We start from the raw sequence: 19,051 nt of genomic DNA, 5'->3' as shown, positions 1-19,051 counted from the left end.
CCTTAATAACGAAGTCTTTATGACCTTTGATATCATTATTAACTAGAACCTTGCTCTTGCCACTTCTGTGCCATATTTCGATGTCTTTTAAATATTAAAATGCCTTAAGTGAAAAATATTATTACTTTACCTCCGTGAGAAAGCACCTTCTTGTAAGGCTCAATCACTTTCATGTCTATTCTTCGCTCTTCACCGCCAACAACGCAAGTTTTCCAATGAGTGCTGTCTCTTGTCTCATCCCGTATCTCTTCAGTAGCTAAATGAGAAAATTTTAAGCGTATTTTGAATCATTTGATTGCATTGTAATCTAAACTTCAATATTACTTATTTATACACCTAAAATTGAAAAAATGGCGTTGTATTTTTCGTATGACATGCGTCTTTGTCAAAATATGTTAGTGGTTTATTTCAGTACTGATAGGCCTATTTTAGCACTGTTTACTATGAACTACGAAGGACAAAAGTTTTCAAATTATGATTTTTCCCTCGTCTCTTTAGAATGTTTTTTTTTTTTTTCTTTTATGTGTAATTTTATGTATATACACTGAAAAAAGACAAAACAAAGAAAGAAGTTACATAATTAATCAATCAATTGAACTACTCCAAGCACTTAACAGTGTTTGGAAAATTTTCTTCGTTATCAATAAAATTTATCTGGGTCGATTTCCAAAACGATTGACAGTTTCGTGTCCTGACTTTATCCGTTCATTTTATGTTGATAAAATTATTTTTTTAATACTGCAAAAGCATGTAGTAAGGCAGATTTAAACTTAATTCATTGCATTCAGCGCTCATTTTTTTTTTTTTTCATGATTGTAGATCAATAAGCCTTTTCTATTACATTAGTTAGCTAGTAATGGAAATTTCCTTGTCGTGACTAGAAAATTCACATTTCTTAAATATTTTTTGTACGCTTTCAAGCAGCTTTTTAACTTTTTGTGCATTGAAGAAGGAAGTAATATTTGTTAGTTATAAACAGAGGAAATAGATTTTACTGAACTGCTCATCTAACAGTTTAAAATTTCAATAAAGTTCGTGTCCTTAAGTGCAACTCATGAGTGTTACCCTAAGAAATTGAATGTTTTTTACGCGCAAAATATTTCTTTATCGAAGTTATCAGCAGTGTTGGAGAAGCCATATTTGTTTGTTCCTAGAGTGTGTATGTCTAAAACAGAAATATTCATTCCTTGTATGTTGTATACTGAAATGTAAAAATTTAATGTGAAGAGTATTTTAATCATCTCTCATGAGTGTTACCCATTTATTATGTAATATTTTTTTAAGTAAAGAGATGTACAATTAGGTAGTAATGTATTTTTTATTTAGGAAACAAGAGACTTAATTAAATTTTCAAAAACACCAATAGAATTTATTCCAGCGAAGCATTCGTCTATAAATCTCATGAGTGTTACTTCTCAGGAGTGTTACCTTTAAAATTTAAGAGTGAACACTGACACAAAACTAATGCTTGCAAAAATGAAATTTGTGTCCGTTGTTTAGGAAAGACTAATTCTCAAAATACGGTATTCTAATAACTACATATTTTAGAAGAATTACTGCCAGAACTATACAATAAAAATTTTAATGAGTCCATCTCTCCTGAGTGTTTCTATAGCTAAAACTTAGCATTTGTATTGATCAACTTTTTCTTGAATCTTTAAAAATTGGTTTCAATATTGAAATTTTTTATCTATTCATGGTAATTGTAATGAAAACATTGAATGTTTAAAATTCAATATGTTTTTATCTTAAACTTTACCCTTATTTAGGAAACAAAGTAGCACTCACATGAGAAAAACGTCTTTACAAATACTTAAAATTTCTTAAATAAATAAATATTTATACCATTTTGACTTAAAACTGAGTATTTAAGATATTTTAATCAAGATTTGTTGGATTATTTATTTTTAGAAAAGAAATCACAGAATGGTTTATAAAGGTAATACTTATGAGAAAAACGGTGATTTGCCAAGATTTTTTTTTGGAATTTCAAATATCTAAGCAAATTAACTCACAAATATTTACCTGGTTCGAAAGCTGCAAATTGTAAGGAATTTATACCTAGGAAAGTTTTAATGTTTATAACAACAAAATTTTTCAAATTGTGTCGAACTTAGTGTGTCAATGCATTTGAAAATCACCCATCTAATAATTTTTTTTTCTTTATCGGCGGAACGTAGCTACTGTTTTACATTTTGCTGAAATTTACTAGTTTGCATCTTACTGGTATTTAGTTTTAGTCGACTGGGTGGTGTGGTGGTAAGGCGTTGGCCTTCTGCGCCGTCGTCACGGGTTCTGACCCGAAGCGGCCAGTCGGTGGATTTTCGAGATGCAGAAAATCGTCAGCGCCCATGCCGCATGATTATGCGACATGTAAAAGATCCCTTGAGTATTCGTTTGGCTTTGAATTCTCTCGGCAAAATTAAATCCCTAGTGTTGGTTCGCATCAAAGAGAGCCCAGGTGCCTACATCTGGTGGAAAATGAGCGTCAAAATTATCCGTGCCATTGACATCTGCACCTTAATGGTGGCACATGAAAGACTGGATGCCGTATTGGGGGATCGCACTAGGTCTGCTAAAGGCTAAATAGTCTGACGCAGCCCCATTAGAAATAATAATAAAAAAAGTTTTATGACGATAAGAAAAATAGTATTAATAGGTTGTAATAGTAATAGTATATGGAAGCTCAAGTGAAATGGCTTAAGCTATTGTGATAAACATAAAATGAATAAAAATAGTTTCTCGAAAACTTCTTAACAAAAAGTTTACAGATGCATTGGAACAGTAAGCTTTTAAATTTTTTAAATTTAAAAGTTTTCTCCGTTTAGCAGAGTGAATTCTATGTTGGGGGTTATAGAAAATATGTGAACGTACGCAACCTATTAAATATTTTAATTGGTTAGAATTAATTAATTATTATTATCAAAGAAATAATATATAAAAGAATAAATAATAGAATAAATATGTGCTACTCGAATATAAAGCATATTTAAAGATAGTACTAAAAAGTACTGTTATTAGTACTTATTATTGAAAGTACTAGTACTATGAAGAAGAAATTTCTAACAATACCGAGGAGTCGGAGTGCGAGCGTTTTATTATTCCTCCCACTTACTCGAGGTGCAGTACAAGGTGTTCTAAAAATAACGATCCATTTCCATGAAAGCTCTAATGTATTGATTTCTTTCACGGGTGTTTTAAGAAATGCTCTCCTTAGAAGAAAGAATAACCATCGCTTCCTGGGAAAATGGGTGGTAAAATATATGAAGAGGTACTTCAGTTGTACCCACTGATCTGTGGTTGTACCAGCGGAAATGGGAAAGACATAGAAAATACGACACCTTGTTGACGATCAGGATATTCGCCAAAAAATCTGTACCTCAGAGCCACAATAACGTAAGTCACATACTCCCAAACCTGTTTTTGTGCGGGGTTTTCTTTTTTTTCTTTCTTTCTTCCTTTTTTTTTTTTCGTGAGGTATGAAAATTTTAATCAGATTGGGACACAATTGTATTTATAAAACGAACAAAGTTATCTTTAAAACGAAGGATTTATTTATGCGATTTTTTTTCTATGCGGTTCCTATCCACCGCACAAAAACAGGTTTGGGTGTAATCGCAACTGTAGTGGGAGAGGAAAAACTTTTGTCTGGCGCATGCAAAAGATTCGATGCGAGCTCTTCCAATGGCAAATAATAATAATATAGGTTTTTTTTTTTTTTTTTTTTTTAAGAATTGCGTTCATATGGCTCGATGCGGAATAGGATTCTACATACAATGCACTAATGTACAGAAAATCGCAATTTTTGGACTTACGCCAGTGCCAGTTTGGCTCTGTCTGAGGTACAGAAATTCTGATGAACCGGTAGCCCAGGGTGGTCGTCCAGGACGTTTATCATCCGCCACGCTACCGGTTCGTTTCAATTTGCTCACAAATAGCCTGATATTGGTCCTTGAAAGTTGCTTTCGTATTTTCGATGGTGCAGCTGACGCACCCTTCTATCTGTTTTACCACCTAGTTTCAAGGAAACGTTAGCTATTCTTTCTTCTAAGGCAAGCACAAGTGAAAGAAAGCAATAGTGCTTTCAAGGAAATATATCGTTAATTTTAGAATTCCATGTATAGCAAATTCAAATTGCAAAAATTTACTGTGTTTTGCTCGCAAACCTATTAAATTTAAAGAAGAACAATTAGAAAAACCATGCAAATTACGTTTGAAAAGCATTGCTCGTTAAATAATGTTTCATGATTGAATTTTCAGTAAAAGATAAAGCTGCCAACTCACTATCAAAAAGATCATCATCAAGGTCGTCGGGGGTATCGATGTCATCAGGAGTGGTGAGTCCATCTAGAGGGGAGAGAACGTCGCTCTTGTTGCTAAGTGAGTCTAGGCTCTTCTGATCGTCGTCCACATCACGCAGCATGTCCGAGTTCAACACATCAGGGTTTACAGTGATCTTTCGTCGTGAATCCGCATTTCGTACATTTGACGTATTTAAGGTTTTGGGGCGCTCTGCAAATTAAGGAATTTCATTAAAGTAAAGCTTTTGCAATAATGGTGAACTTATTGGATAGTATCCTATAACAAGAATTTCAATGTCTGATGCAAACATCCAGTGCTTCAAAAGAATTTTTTTTTTTTTTTTTTTTTGCTGATCATCAGCAGTACATTATCTCCTGGTCCATGGAAACTTGCATATAGTTACATAACATACGATAATATGAGGCATCTAGATACAATGATTTCAAGACAACTAGTACAAATGGTAGAAGAAACTTTCAACTGTTTTGGGGCAACATGTTACTAGTGTCCCTAGTAGGTGCTACTATACAGCATAATTGAGAAAAGAAGTTCGATGAAAGCCTACGTTGGGTTTTTTGCACGCGTTTTGCTCAAAACTTGAACAATCCGCTACATCCCTTTGCTTCTCACTGCCTCATATAGCTAGCAGAGAAGGGAAAAAAAATCAACGAAAGTTAAATGACAACGCAAAATTTTGTTTTTGGGTATTACTTTGATCTTTCGAACGAAAACTATAGGAGGAAGTTAGAAGTAAGATTCACGTGTGTTTTAGTAATTTCAAAGCTACCAAAGTACATACGTGAGTCTCATGTCATGTAGTACAATTAGAATGTGCAAAGTGACGAGACAGTCTTGTTATCAGACTCATGCGTGCTTAATCTACATCTTTCATTGGTGTTGGAATATTAATTGCTTAAATAAATCGTCAAAATATATGTCTGTTACCGCTAAAGTACATGATGCAGTTATTTTATAGAATACATAGTTATTCCTTGAAATTACTGATCGTGTGTGTTTAAGTGTGTAATATGTTATTAATTTGACACTTTAACTTGTTATTCTATGAAATAACTAGGTATTCTATAAAGTAACTAATGAGAGACAGTTAAAGTGTAAAATAAACAATTTTCTATAATGAAATAACTAGGTATTCTATAAATAAACTAATGTTAGACAATTTAAATGAAAAAGAAGCAATTTATCTAATTTATGCAGAGTATAAATGGTATTTATGGAAACGTACCATAAAATCATTTGTTACTACAAGGATTACTAAAATGACACTTGGAATTACAAAGAACATTATTTCTAAACAAAAACTGGCGCCAACGTTCTAAACAAGTTCTCTCCCTATGACCTGGACTAGTTCATAAATGCAGTAGAGGTGGAAGGCAAATGTATTTGTCGTGCAACATATATGATATAGATTATTTTACACTTTAACGGGCTGCAGATCGTCATTCTATGAAATAACTAGTTAAACCATGAAATACAAGAGAGTTTTACACTTTAACGGACACGATCAGTTATTCCATGAAATAACTAGGTATTCTATAAAATAACGGATTTCATACTTTAACGGTAACATATCTACCGCATCTGCGGTTCAAATTTTATTTACAGATATAGACTCATTATAACTTATATTATTTCTATTTTTCCTTAGCACCTAGCCAAAAATATTCTTCTCAGATCACACTTTTTTTATAATGTTGCCAATTCTCTGGTTAATATTGTCAAACGCGGACAAGTAATAGTTCACTAAATTCCTATCCCTTATAATTGCTTTCATGCTGCCATCTAGAAAGATATTGTTGCTCCCTCTTGCGTAAGATTTATCTTATCTCATCAAGTGTTTTTCTCCATATGAATTTCTATAATAGTTTTCTCAGTATTTTTCAAACTTTCATGCATTAAAAGTTACGTAGCGACTTTTGATGCAGCTGTTAAACAACGAAAAGAAAGCAAAATCGTATAAAATATTAAAGACACATTTTTCAAAAGAAAAGAAATTTTTTACTTAAATTTCAGTAAAAGTACAAAACGAATCTAACCTTTTCTGGATTTGTTGGAATGATGATTTCCTTTTCCCATGATCGAAAATGTAGTTGATTCTTCCTCATCATCATCCTCAGTATCAAGACCCTAAAAGAACTTTTCATGGAATAAAAATACATAGTGAAAATTTAAAACATAAATTTTAACCTAAACAAATGCTGCATTATTACTCTAAAAAAAAGAACAAGAATGTTGTAAAAATTCTGTCTTTACTTTCATAGAGATTTTAAGAAGATAGAATTTGCGCTTATATGAATATCCGTTACGCAAGTGGCATTTGCACGGCGAGTAGTATTTTTTATGTTCAGTAGGAATATTCGAATCAAGTACTACCCGGTCAGTCCATTCAGTTCTTTTATCTTTCGTTAAATTTGTTTCTAACTTCTTTACGCAAAGTGTAGCCTTTTTAACTATCGCAATTCAGTTATGTTGCATTTTTATACGACTAAAAAAAAAAAAAATCTGAAAAACTGAAACACAACTACGGCAAAAAAACACTAAAAGGTAAGAAACAAGGTAGGTGATGTTTGATATCATCGTCTTTATTGAGTAAAACAAGTCATTTGATATGTCAGATATTCCTATTTATTTAGTTCTATTGAAATCTTCTGTCACTTTCACATTAATAACATTATAATTCAATTCAAATGCCGTAGTCGTTCGTTGATTAAAAAAAAAAAAAAAGCTCTAGTTGACAACGCACGACAATGGCATTTGAATTGAATTATGATTTTAGTAATGTGAAAGTGACAGAAGATTCGAACTAAATACTTGATTTTTAGGTTGCGTAGACCTCTCAGACAGCAGGAGTATCCTTGGAGGTTATGGGCACCCGCGCAATCAGTCAACATAACTATTTTTATCAACAAGTTGCATGGTGAGACAAGTTAATCCTTTCATGTTTATGCCGTAGTAGCAGGGGCGTAGCTAAGGGGGGGGGTTTTGGGGACAAACCCCCCCCCCGAAAAGTTAGTCTCAAAAAAAAAAGAGAAAAAGAAGAGAGAAGAGAAAGAAAAAAAAAGAAGAAAAGGGAAACATTCCAAGCGATTATACATATATATATATATATATATATATATATATATAAGAAGTAACCCCCCCCCCCCCGAAAGTCGGGTCTAGCTACGCCACTGCGTAGTAGTCTCGGTCTACAAAAATGTAACAGGTGCATGCGTAACCCAAGTCCACTAACTCTTCGCGTTTATTAAGTAAGACTAGAGGGCTCCGCCCTGATCGCTTCGCTCACTAATCCCCGTTTGTCACCTAAGGCGGCTTGATGCCGCCTGCGGTTGGTGACAATTGATAATTTTAATGCTTTTTCCCTGGTTATCCTGTAGACATTCTGGATGTCTTGTATTTATCAATTCATATCTCCGGCTTCTGAAGGTTTACAGGGTGAGTCAAGGTGGAATGACTTCCCCTGGATATCCTGTTCCCAACAGTACCAGTATTAACCTGATAGACATTGACTGTCTGGATCAGATAGGGTCAACGACACACCCACAAACAGACTCGCACGTGTCTTAATAGTACAGATTAGGCGGCTCCGCCCCATGCTCGTTTCGTTTGCCAACCCGATGTCTTACATTACAATATATATTATGATATATAGTGCACGTACATAATATAAGTAGCAATAACCAAGGTAGACTCGACATACATGTATGTGGTAAATATGAATTTTGAAATGTCATCAAATTCCGCTCGGTTGCAATAAGCCGTTAATAATAAAATTGTATGTTATGTAACTTTCAAATATAATAGGGGAAAATATAGTGTTAATTCAGAGTAGCGTTGAGATTTGCAAAACGGATTTTAAAAAATCTTTAGCCACAGATATATTGCCCTCTAAAGCTTCGGGCCCAAGGTCCATGCCCCACGTGCCTGTGCTTTGACCTGGCTCTGCCTACATATTTGACTTAATGGACTTCTTAATCAGAAAAACTTAACTGATGTGATTTAACACTTCTGCTTCGATAGTAAAAAGCAAATTTATTTTGTCTTACTTTGATATCATTCAATTGAATTTGAACACACTTTTTGAGATGAAACGCAATAATTTTTGCAAGGACTCTTTACCTGCGCCTCTCTACTTCTCTTCTTGAGGAGTTTCAAGTGTAGGGGGCTATCTGGAAAATCGACTGTTTCTGCAAAATACACTCCTCGATCTCGACAATCTTCTTCGAGATCGGAGCACTCTCCACCAACACTCTGCAAAGGATCTGAGAACTGGGCTTGCTCTAGGGGTTCGTCTTTTTCTGTGCCGCTGTCAAAAGAATTATCATAACTAAAACGGAGAAAATGAATGAATCCATTTCATTTTTTTAAAAAATCGGCGCGTCTTGACTGGTTTATACATCATTCTGAATTAACAGAAAGAAACATCAGATTGATAAAACTCAAAAAAAAAAAGAAAGAAACATGGCTCTCTCAGATAATAATATTAATAATAATAATAATAAATAATAATAACAATAAATAATAATAACAATAAATAATAATAACAATAATAATAATAAATAATAATAACAATAATAACAATAAATAATAATAACAATAATATTAATAAATAATAATAATAACAATAATAGTAATAAATAATAGTAATCTAGGAAACTTCAAAGAAAATGTTCTTGTTCAGTTTATAACGCTTTAAAGGACATCAGATATAGATAGTTCTTTGTACAGATATCAACCACTTTCTGAACTTACTTGGTAATTGAATTGCTAAATTTAATTACCAAGTAAGTTCAGAAGTTACTCCAAGTAAGTTCTTCAATCCTAAATTAAATTGCAATATTATAACTTATTTCATTTTCTTACAATAGTTTGAATACATAGTCTGGCTAATAATATGTTGTTTTGAAGAAAATTAGAAAATGATTGCAAATAAAGTTTTGCTAGTGTAAATATTACTTTGCTTGTAAAATATCACTTTACTAGTAATAATTTTAAAGACAAAGCAAAATGAAAATGCACTATAATAAAAATTATATTCGTAAAGGATTTTTCCTTCTCTTTTTCTAATATATATATATATATATATATATACATGAGTGTGTATGTTTGTGCTTGTGCAATTATTCTAATTATCTAATTATTTGAAGTTTAAATTGACTGAATGAATTTTTCAAACATTGAATAACAGTTAAACGTTTGAGTCTAAAGTATGAAGTTTCTAATCAAAGCAACATGTGAACCACACACGATACCATTGAGAAGAGATAAAATGGAGGGAGTGAAGACTTTCATTCGTGAAGGAAAGACCCCAAGTCACGGGATAGATTTTAAAGAGGAGCATTGGAAGAAATCAGATTTCTTTCTCTAGTTTCACGCAAAACGTGTCAACCATTCTACGTTCTTGAGTCACGTGACTTGAGCTCTTTGCTCAAGCTTTTGCTTAGCCAATGATTGAACTTGCTCCCTCCATTTCAATTCCTGCCCTGAGCATGGTACGCAAACAATGGTTGCAATCATTGATGAATGCAACCATCTCTTTAGTACTCAAGGTAAGTTGAGCCGTTATGAAGAAATTGACGTGTTTATAATCATTTTGAAAATAATAACATTAAAGGTTTAATTTTGATGACACGTCAAACTGTAAATACAAATAAACTTTTTCACTCTGTGATTGAATAGAAAAAAAGTATTTACCAATCCTTAGAAGTTTCGCAGCTGTCTGGTGATGCTTTTCCGCTGGCTATATCTGCATCACAGTCCTTAGGCTTTGATAAACGGTTGTTTTTCAACACAACACTGGGTGTCAGGTCATCTGTCATCCTAATGATTAAAAAAAAAATAAATAAATAAAATGGATAAAGATGAAGGAAACAAACCCCTTTATGTACGTTCTCTTATTCTGAAACCGCACATTTTAATTGCTGAGAAAAATTACTTAAAGTGTCACTACATCTGCAACTGCGACATAACGCCAGTGTGAAGAAACACAAAACTTTACAAAAAGAAATGTTAATAACGCACAAAACATTTTGAATAATCGCTACATTATCGATACTGGTGGGTTAGTAAGTCGTATTGACTTTGTTTACTCTACATTCCAAACTTTATTTTCGTCATTACACATTCTTCAATCTAAATATTCGTTTTAAACAATCAACCTAATGGGAAAGAATTCATTATAGATTTAGATTAAATGCGATAACTGTATCATTTTTAAAGTATGTGAAAACCGATAGTGTATTTTTTTTTTCAAAGGGAGGCACCGAGAAAACAAGTCGGCTAAATTTCAAAACATTTGAGCATATAAAGTTTGTAGTGCCTACAATAAATCAAAATAATAATAATAATAATAATACTAGTATTAATAATAATAATAATAATAAATAAATAAAAGTAAGAATCAAATAAACTCTTAAAACTTAAATCGTAAAATAGTTTTTCTCCATTAGGAAGACAGACTCCCTGCTTTAAAATCAGATCTAGCTCCTTATCTTGTTAAACGCCGGTTTTCATTAAGAAGCAGAAGCATGATGAAACATCGTTTTACAAAATCACTTCTAAGTGCATTTTTGTTCTGGTACTTTTTTTTAATCAAATAAATTATTTTATCAAATAAATTATTTACTAAAATAAACCAACTAAGAGCAATCTGGAATTTAAACATTCAAAAATGAAATCAAGATTTGTTTAATGTTATAATACACAGCTGTATTTTCTCAGTACCACAAAATAAGAAATAAATAAGTAAATAAATAAAATAATAGGGATGCTTTAGTCAATTCCTTTTTATTGTGAAATAAATTAAATGACTTACATTTAAGCTTTATGTTTAAGAAGTATAGAAACTTTGCAACATACGGCAATATGGATGAAGGTTTTACAAAAGTTATGTTCTTCAAAAACTTAAAGTTAATATTCTCCGGAGGTCTTTCTTCTATAACATTCATAACACATAAGTGTACAATAAAGTAAATCCATACTGTTGAAGTTTGATACCTTGAAGTATTTTTCCTAATTTACAATCAGAAAAATAAAAAGCTTGAAATACCTTTGGAAAAGAATGCCAACATTGAGACGGATTTTCTTCTACTGAAAACATATTGCTAAGTATGCATAAATAAAAATAAAATGAAGCGAAATCAGAAATCGAAACAAGATGAATTACAATATTCATCAGATCCACTACATATTAGTTTAGTTTAAATTATTTTCACGTAAATGAGACATAGAGACGGTTTTCTTATTAACCAAGTAAACTTCTTATTAACTGAAGTCATTTAATTCGCAGCAAACTGCCTTTCTTTAAAACTAGAGCAATTAAGTTGCAAAGCGGAAAACAGTTTTATGATGGCAGAGGCTCTAAATATCATAAAAAAACATCACCCTACCTGACATTTATAATTAATATGCAGGCATTTTCTCATAAAACTGCGTGGCTCTAACAGCCAAGCCAATATTCTCAAGAACATTCCTCGAGGTCATATTGCAGCAAAAACAGAAAGTTAGAACTTTCGTAATTTCTTGCCTCCACCCGATTACTGAATCGAAAAGCACTCTACCACCTCGGACTTAGCAACGGCTGGGCTACATAACACCATTGATTTCCATGGTAACGTCCCTATTTTCGCATTGGAGCTCGGGGACAGAGGGCGCTTACAGACGCTTGGATTGGAGTTTGGAAGGCACATCTTAATTCAGTGCTTCTCACGATCGTATTCCCCAAGCAGGGGCGCAACCAGGGCCGCAGAGAGCCTAGGCGGGTCCCTTGTCAGTTATGTCGCCGGGCCCCTCCCGCCCCCCAAAAAAGTAAAAAGATGAAAAAAAAAGAAAAGAAAAGAGGGAAAAGAAGAAAAAAATAGGGAAAAGAAGAAAAAGTGGGAAAAGAAAAAAATGGGGGGGGGGGAATAAAACCAAAACTGCTTATTGGAAAACAGTTAACTTTTTTTTAAGTGCCACAACAGAAAATAGCAAAAGGGTAAATTTTACTTAATCTTGACGTTTTCTCTTATTCGGAGTTTTCCCCCCTTTTTCTTTCTTCCTTTCTTATTTCTTTCTTCCCTTATTTTCTGTCTTTCTTTCTTTTTCTTGCGCCAGTGTCACCGCACCCCCCCCCCTAAGGCCCGGGCCCCTAGTTTCCAACTAAGCTGACATGGCCTCTCGTCGGGCCTAGCCGCAACCAGAGTGTTTTCCTGGGGGGGGGGGGTAGACGGCATAGAGGGGTGCACCGAACTTAAATATTTTGGGAAGGCGGAAAGTCTCAATTTGCCGAATAGAAATCCAAATTTTGCCGAATAATGATAATATTGCCGAATTGAACCCCAAATTTCGCCAAATAGAACTCTAAATTCTACCGAATGATAATAATTTTGCCGAATTGTCAGAAAAGATTTGCCGAAAAAGAAAACTTTTGGGAAGTCACAGTCACCTCCCTTAACTTCCCATCGGGGTGCCCCAGGAGGCATATAATACTTTTAAACTATCCTTATGAATTAGTAAGGTTTAAGGTTATGAACTACAAACGGTTAGCCATAAACCCTATCCAGCGCCCCTTCTCATTTTCAGTACTCTATAATAGCTATTAGTATTTGATTTTAGAAGATGAAACGGGGTTAGAACCAAATCTATATATCCTAACAAACAGTACTGCAGTGATAAAAAATTAGCTATATTATAATCATTTGAACAAATAAAAAGGTATATAAAGCAATAAATAATTTGCAAAGCAAAGATCAGAAATATTAAATAAAAAAAAAAGTTAGCTCCACGTTTTTTGCTCAGAAAACCAAGTTGATTTAATCCTCATGACATCCAGTCTTTTTATTTAATCCTGAATTCCGGCAAGGAGATTTCTTTTTTTTTTTTTATTTACTAGGGGGGCTCTGCCCCCTTCTCGCTAACGCTTACCAACCCCCGAAGATTGCCTCGCAATCTTATTTGATTCGCAAAGATTTAAACCGTCAATTAAAAAGAAACAGAGTAGAAACGCATTATGAGCTTCCTTTTCTATCAAAAAGCATCCCTTCCCCGGGTTTCAAAATAACTTGTACCAACCTGCAGACGTAGGGTGGATCGAAAAAAATGAAATTTCGAATCTTAATTTGGAATACCCACCAAAAGCTGTGCATGTGTAAGAACAATACACATGTGAAATATTATCAAGTTTGAACAACTCCTTGAGGGTCCTACCAAGGCTTGAATTTCTCCAAAGATAGGAAAAAAGGACGATTTTCCAAAATTTTTATGAAAATAAAGAGGTTCAAAATTTTTGTTCTAATACCATTTTAATGGTATTAGAACAAATCCTTTTCCTTTTAACAAATGTTTCCTTTTAACACGCTTTTCATGTATCGCCAAAATTATTTACATTCTTTGCAGTATTAGGTTCACACACAAGTTCGTAAAATTTCGTGAAATTTCTTGGAGACAAATTTGGGGGATTTTTTTTTTTAATTTGGTTTTGATTTGGCCACTGTTGGTGATATTTAGAGAGTAAACTATTGAATCACATTAAAATTGCCAATAATGGGAAAATGACATTAAATTGGAGTAAAAGGAAGTCATGTGATGCACACATCAGCTCGTTTTTTTTTTTTTGCAATGACTGTGCAGAATGCAATTTTAAATGGAAATGAAATTATACATTATTATATTAACAGCCCAGCACCTACGACAAGGAGCGCAATTTCTTCAAATTGGACCAGTGGTAAATTGTCGCACCTGTCTAGCAATTTACCTATTGTTCCTGCAAAAATTCACATGGACCAGCAGTTTCACCATCAAGTAATGTGAACAGGTGACGCAAAGGCTGCTCGTATGCAGTTCGCAGATTAACCATGGGACAGGATGTCCAATTTTATTCTCTATGGCCGCAATTGCACCGTTCTTTTTTCTGGTATATTCGTCGCCGTGCCATCACAGCCAAAAGCTTAAAGATCCATAAGGCTTAAAGAAATTTTCAGTTCAAAATCACATTGCTGTCGCGACATGTTTTCCCGTTCCAGAAGTTGGCGTCACATGACCCAAATAAAGAGAATTGGAATTTTCAACCATGTATTCCTCGCTTATGGTTCTTGGTTGGTATCTGTCTCCAACCATTTCTTTTTCGGCTATCGAAAAATGTACTTTTCAAACCCTTTCACTTCTAGGTTGCAGGTTACGTACTTCGTCTGTGACACCTGTGACACTTCTGTCGCTGTCTTCGAATTTTATTCCTATCAACGACTTTAGAGCGACAATTATTTGACACTACCAAAATCCTGTAATGTTTCTGAAGCAATTGCTGCAGCACATCGCACATCTGTCAGAAATGCCGTACTGGTAGCACACTCTTGATAACGTTGGCTGAGAAAGCCTCATTTGCTCCACTTTTGAAGTGTCATCAACACCAAAAAATGTTGATGACTCTGTTGGCGGGAGTATAGTCGTTGCAAATTTTCTTCTTCTGGAATTGAAACAAAACTTTTGCTATTCCTCATCAATGTTATTACAGCATCTCGTTACATAAGTGAAAATCTAAAAAAATCATTGATCCTGTCATTCAACGAAATGCCTATTTTTGCCATCCGGAAAATATTCTCTTAACAGTGATCACTGATGGACAAAGTACATCAGAGAACTGGCTTTGCGAAGATTTTGAAGGCCAGACAAGTGGCTTCTGTTCATGAAGAAATAAGAGAATTCCATTATTCAAGTATTAACTTTAATGCATCAGAGTACTCTGATGTTATCAACCGGTAAGAATGTGCAATAACTGCCCCCCCCCCTCCCTCTCTCCTATTTTAGCTGGCATATCTAATGAAAGTCTTCAACAATAGATTGAAAACACCAACTCTAATTTTGCGTACGTTTAGTTCTGTCACACTCAGGTGGTGGAACGCTGTGCTAATGTGGTGACAGAAGCTTCTTTGTTTGTGATTAGTCAATCGGCAAGAGATGGTTTCATAAGAGCAAAAATCAAATCTCGAAGTATCATGTCATCGTTTGAATCAAAAAATGATTTCAAAGAGGTTTCATGAATGGATGTGACGAACTGACTATTTTCTGTGTCTTTAACTAACTGATACTTTTCAAGTCCCTCATTTTGTGAAATATTGATGCTTATATGTCAGAGCGACTGTGTGTGAGTAAATATACATTCTTTGTAACCAATGGCACTTCTCTCTATGTTTTTTAGTTAATACAACTAAATCATTTTGATAGTTTATATCTAATGTAAAATGAGTAATAAATTTATACTTAATACACTTGGGTCGGCAGATGGAAAAAGTAGAATGGAACTCGAAATGCAGCCATTTGTTTTTAGTGGATGCTGGACTGTTAATGTAATAAAGTTTAACTTCACTTCCGTTTAAAACTGCATTCTGTACAGGCGTTTTAAAAAAGAAAATTGGACTTTAAAAGAAGAAATATTGCAATGTGCAAAAAAGCTTTAAAAAAGTCAGTTTTTGGTTAATTTCGCAAAACTTAACGGCTTATGTGCGAACTTAATGTTGCAAAGACTGTAAATAATTGTGAAGATACATGAAAAGAGTGTTCAAAGCAAGCATTTTAACCGTATTATAACAAAAATTTTAAACACTAGTATTTTCATAAAAAATTTGGAAAATTGAACTTTTTTTCTATTTTTGGAGAAATTCAAGCCTTGGTAGGACCTTCAAAGAGTTGTTCAAACTTGATAATATTTTACATGTGTGTTGTACTTACACATGCACAGCTTTTGGCAGGTATTCCAAATTAAGATTCGAAATTTCGTTTTTTTCGATCCACCGCAGAGCCGTAAGGGCTAAGAGGCTCCTGAGCATTGCAAAACTGCAGTTTTGTACGTTTGAAAAGCCGCTTTCATATCCGTGGTCTCGAGTAATATATTTTGCTCTTTTAGCTCGGGGCTTGAACCCTTAAAGTTTGTGAATAAGAAAGAAGAAACATGCGAATCGCGCGAAAAGACGTAACTATGGCAACGCCAAATAAAACATCAATAATTTTAATGGAGATGATAGTATTCGAACTTTATTTTTAATCTTGTAACTTTTTTATTCCTTTGGAAATATAAACTTACTTTTTCGACCATAGGTCTAGTTAGATTTGGAGTAAAAAAAGCCACTCTTTCTAGTGGTGTCAGAAAGAAAACTGTGGGACAATTCCTTCGTTTTTTACTGATAGATTTAATGAAGATAGTAGTTCCTCAATTTTAGCTAAGCCTTTAAAAGTTCGAGCTAAAAACGCAAATAACTCCCGTGGAATTTAAGTTGGAGCATTGAAACAAATTGCGTAGAACGCGGAACATTTTACCTTTTCCAACGATATATAATATTAATATGTGCAAGTAATTTTCACCCCTTTAATAGGCAATAATAAGCAATTTAGGCGAAATTTGAGCTTAAAAAGTTGTTTACAAAAAAAAACTAATTCGAATTTTAAAAAATAGAACCCCAGGTGCATACCCCCGGTGCTTGAAGTAATTTTGTACAAAAGTTCAAGGCTGTAGGTGCTATGGGGTCTCCTGGGCGCAGGTCCGTCACAGACTTCCTTCCAGAATTTCTTTAAAACCTTACTTTTATTTATTATAAAGAGATACTTCTTGTACAGTATAAACAAATATTTTTGGCTTATTTTTTGGAAATGACTAAACCAAGAATACTTTTGTGCATAAAAAGTAAAATATAAAATAACAACGTCAAATAGCAAAAATTGTAGATTACTGCAGACACGTGTTTCGACGTTACAAAGGACACCTTTTTCAATGCAAAAGAAATGAGCGTATGGATGGAAAGAAATCGGATGTCTTTTCAGACTTACATATGTATAGTTACATATGTGTATGTAGCTTGGCACCATCCTGATTTGACAGGAAGACAACTAAAGCATTTTAGCAAATATGACCAAAGCTAATGCAGAATCAGGGACGGACTGGTCCACCGGCCAAGCCAGTGCGACCTCAAACGCCCTCTGTGCGCCTTCTTTTTTTTTTTTTTTTTTTTCGGCGCCCTTAAACTTTTTTTTTTTTTTTTTTTTGTTTTTCGCGCCCTCGAACCTGTTTTGTTATTTTATTTGTACCCTCAAACGTGTGCTGTTTTATTTATTTATTTATTCGCCATCGAACCTGTGCGACTTTGTTCCTTTTTGCTCCCTCAAACCAGTAAGCCTTTTTTTTTTCTTTTTTTTTTTTAACCCTTTGGGAGTCAAGGTTGGCTCTCTCTTGGGAAACCCAGTCCGCCCCAGCGCAGAATTGCAGGCAAACAGTGGCGTAGCAACATTAAAACTGGGTGTGGGAGACTGAATTTTGAGAAGGCACTTAATTATAACTAAAATTTACATTTGAAACAAATAAAAACTGGTATCGCATTTACTGGTACACGAAATCCATATAAAATCAACTAATCAGCTAGGGGTATAGACTTCGAAAGCATCTTTCAGTAGTTTTATTCATTTTTTATGTTTTACGCTAACACAGGAAATGTTAAAGCTTGTAAGTGCTTAAAAAAAACTTAAGGGTTCAATGTTGATACATGATGGACATCTGTCTATGCATTCTTAAAAAACTCTAAAGCAAAAGTAGTTTTCTTAAGATCCATTCAACACACATTTTTTTTAAAAAATGTCAAAGATGACGCTTTTTTTTTTTTTTACCTAAGTATTTTATTTGGAGCAATTGGTTTTTCACATCATGTTGAAATGTAGACGCCTTTAAATGAAACCTGAGAAACCATTTTAATATTATAGTTGTAACAAAGTTATAAAAGATTACATCGGGGGTAACACTACGCAAATTTTGGAAATCACCATCATTTTTAAACGGCGCAAAAAAAAAAAAAAAAAAAAAGTTTCGATTAACTGCGAGCCAAACAACTATGACGCCAGGGCTCAAAAGTTATTTTATTGGTTGATTTAATTGTCGCGGAAAGCTGGGAGCAGAAAAAACTATAATGTGCAATTTTATTTCTAATTTTATCACTTAATCAAACATAAACGATGCACTTTTACTCTCAATTGGACATTTAGTTTAAAGTATTTTTTAAACCTTATCTGATTTGGGATTTTCTGAAACACCTCTTCATCCGTGTTTTGATTGAAGATAACCTTCACTATGTGTTTCTCACGATTATGGAATATTTATTGATTGAAAAAAAAAATTATAAGTAACAAAGGGAGAAACTAATATTTGATGCCAATACAAAACTTTTCCCATCACAGGCACTTTCGATTTGAAAACAAAAGTTAAAATCGACCCACCATAATATACACTCCCCAACAATGTAACACACCAATAGAATCATCAACCACATCATAGAAGTTCATTTAAAAGGAGGTGACAAGAACTATGATTCTTGATTTCAAAAGTTAAAGGACGGAGTATTGTGCTCTGAAAATGCTCAAACACAAAATCAAGAAATGAAAAAAACGCAATTTCAGGTAATTATTACTGCAGTTTTACGTATAAAAGTTTGACAATTAGCAGTGGCGTAGCAACATCAAAACTGGGCGAGAGCAACTGAATTTTTCGAGGCCCCTGATTATAATTTAATATTACATTTGAAGCAAACAAAAACTGATATTGCATTTATTGGAGTAGGAAATCCATATAAAGTAGAGGTGGGCAATGTCGTTCTTTTTAATGATCCGTTCATTTAACTCGTTCATTTGAACGACTTCGTTCATTTAAAAAGTTAGAAGTTATCTCCCTGCACGACATACTCACGTACATTCAAAATGTTTCATTAGATCAGCAATATTA

The 19,051-nt window shown here is 33.7% G+C and overlaps 1 protein-coding gene across 1 annotated transcript in view; it reads right to left on the bottom strand.

The window, feature by feature from the left end:
* Positions 1-19,051, bottom strand: part of LOC129231577 (protein prune homolog 2-like) — a 38,980-nt gene that overhangs the window by 11,147 nt on the left and 8,782 nt on the right. Inside the window, exons 2-6 of the mRNA XM_054865935.1 lie at positions 10,015-10,140; positions 8,440-8,626; positions 6,357-6,447; positions 4,285-4,512; positions 131-256 (exon numbers count right to left, since the gene is read on the bottom strand). Coding sequence (XP_054721910.1) covers positions 131-256; positions 4,285-4,512; positions 6,357-6,447; positions 8,440-8,626; positions 10,015-10,140 — 758 coding nt within the window. The remainder of the gene's footprint in view (positions 1-130; positions 257-4,284; positions 4,513-6,356; positions 6,448-8,439; positions 8,627-10,014; positions 10,141-19,051) is intronic.

This window comes from Uloborus diversus, chromosome 10, assembly GCF_026930045.1.
Source record: "Uloborus diversus isolate 005 chromosome 10, Udiv.v.3.1, whole genome shotgun sequence".
Classification (NCBI taxonomy): domain Eukaryota; kingdom Metazoa; phylum Arthropoda; class Arachnida; order Araneae; family Uloboridae; genus Uloborus; species Uloborus diversus.
The sequence above is the reverse complement of the archived record's forward strand: the minus strand, read 5'-3'. Positions and strand labels throughout refer to the sequence as shown.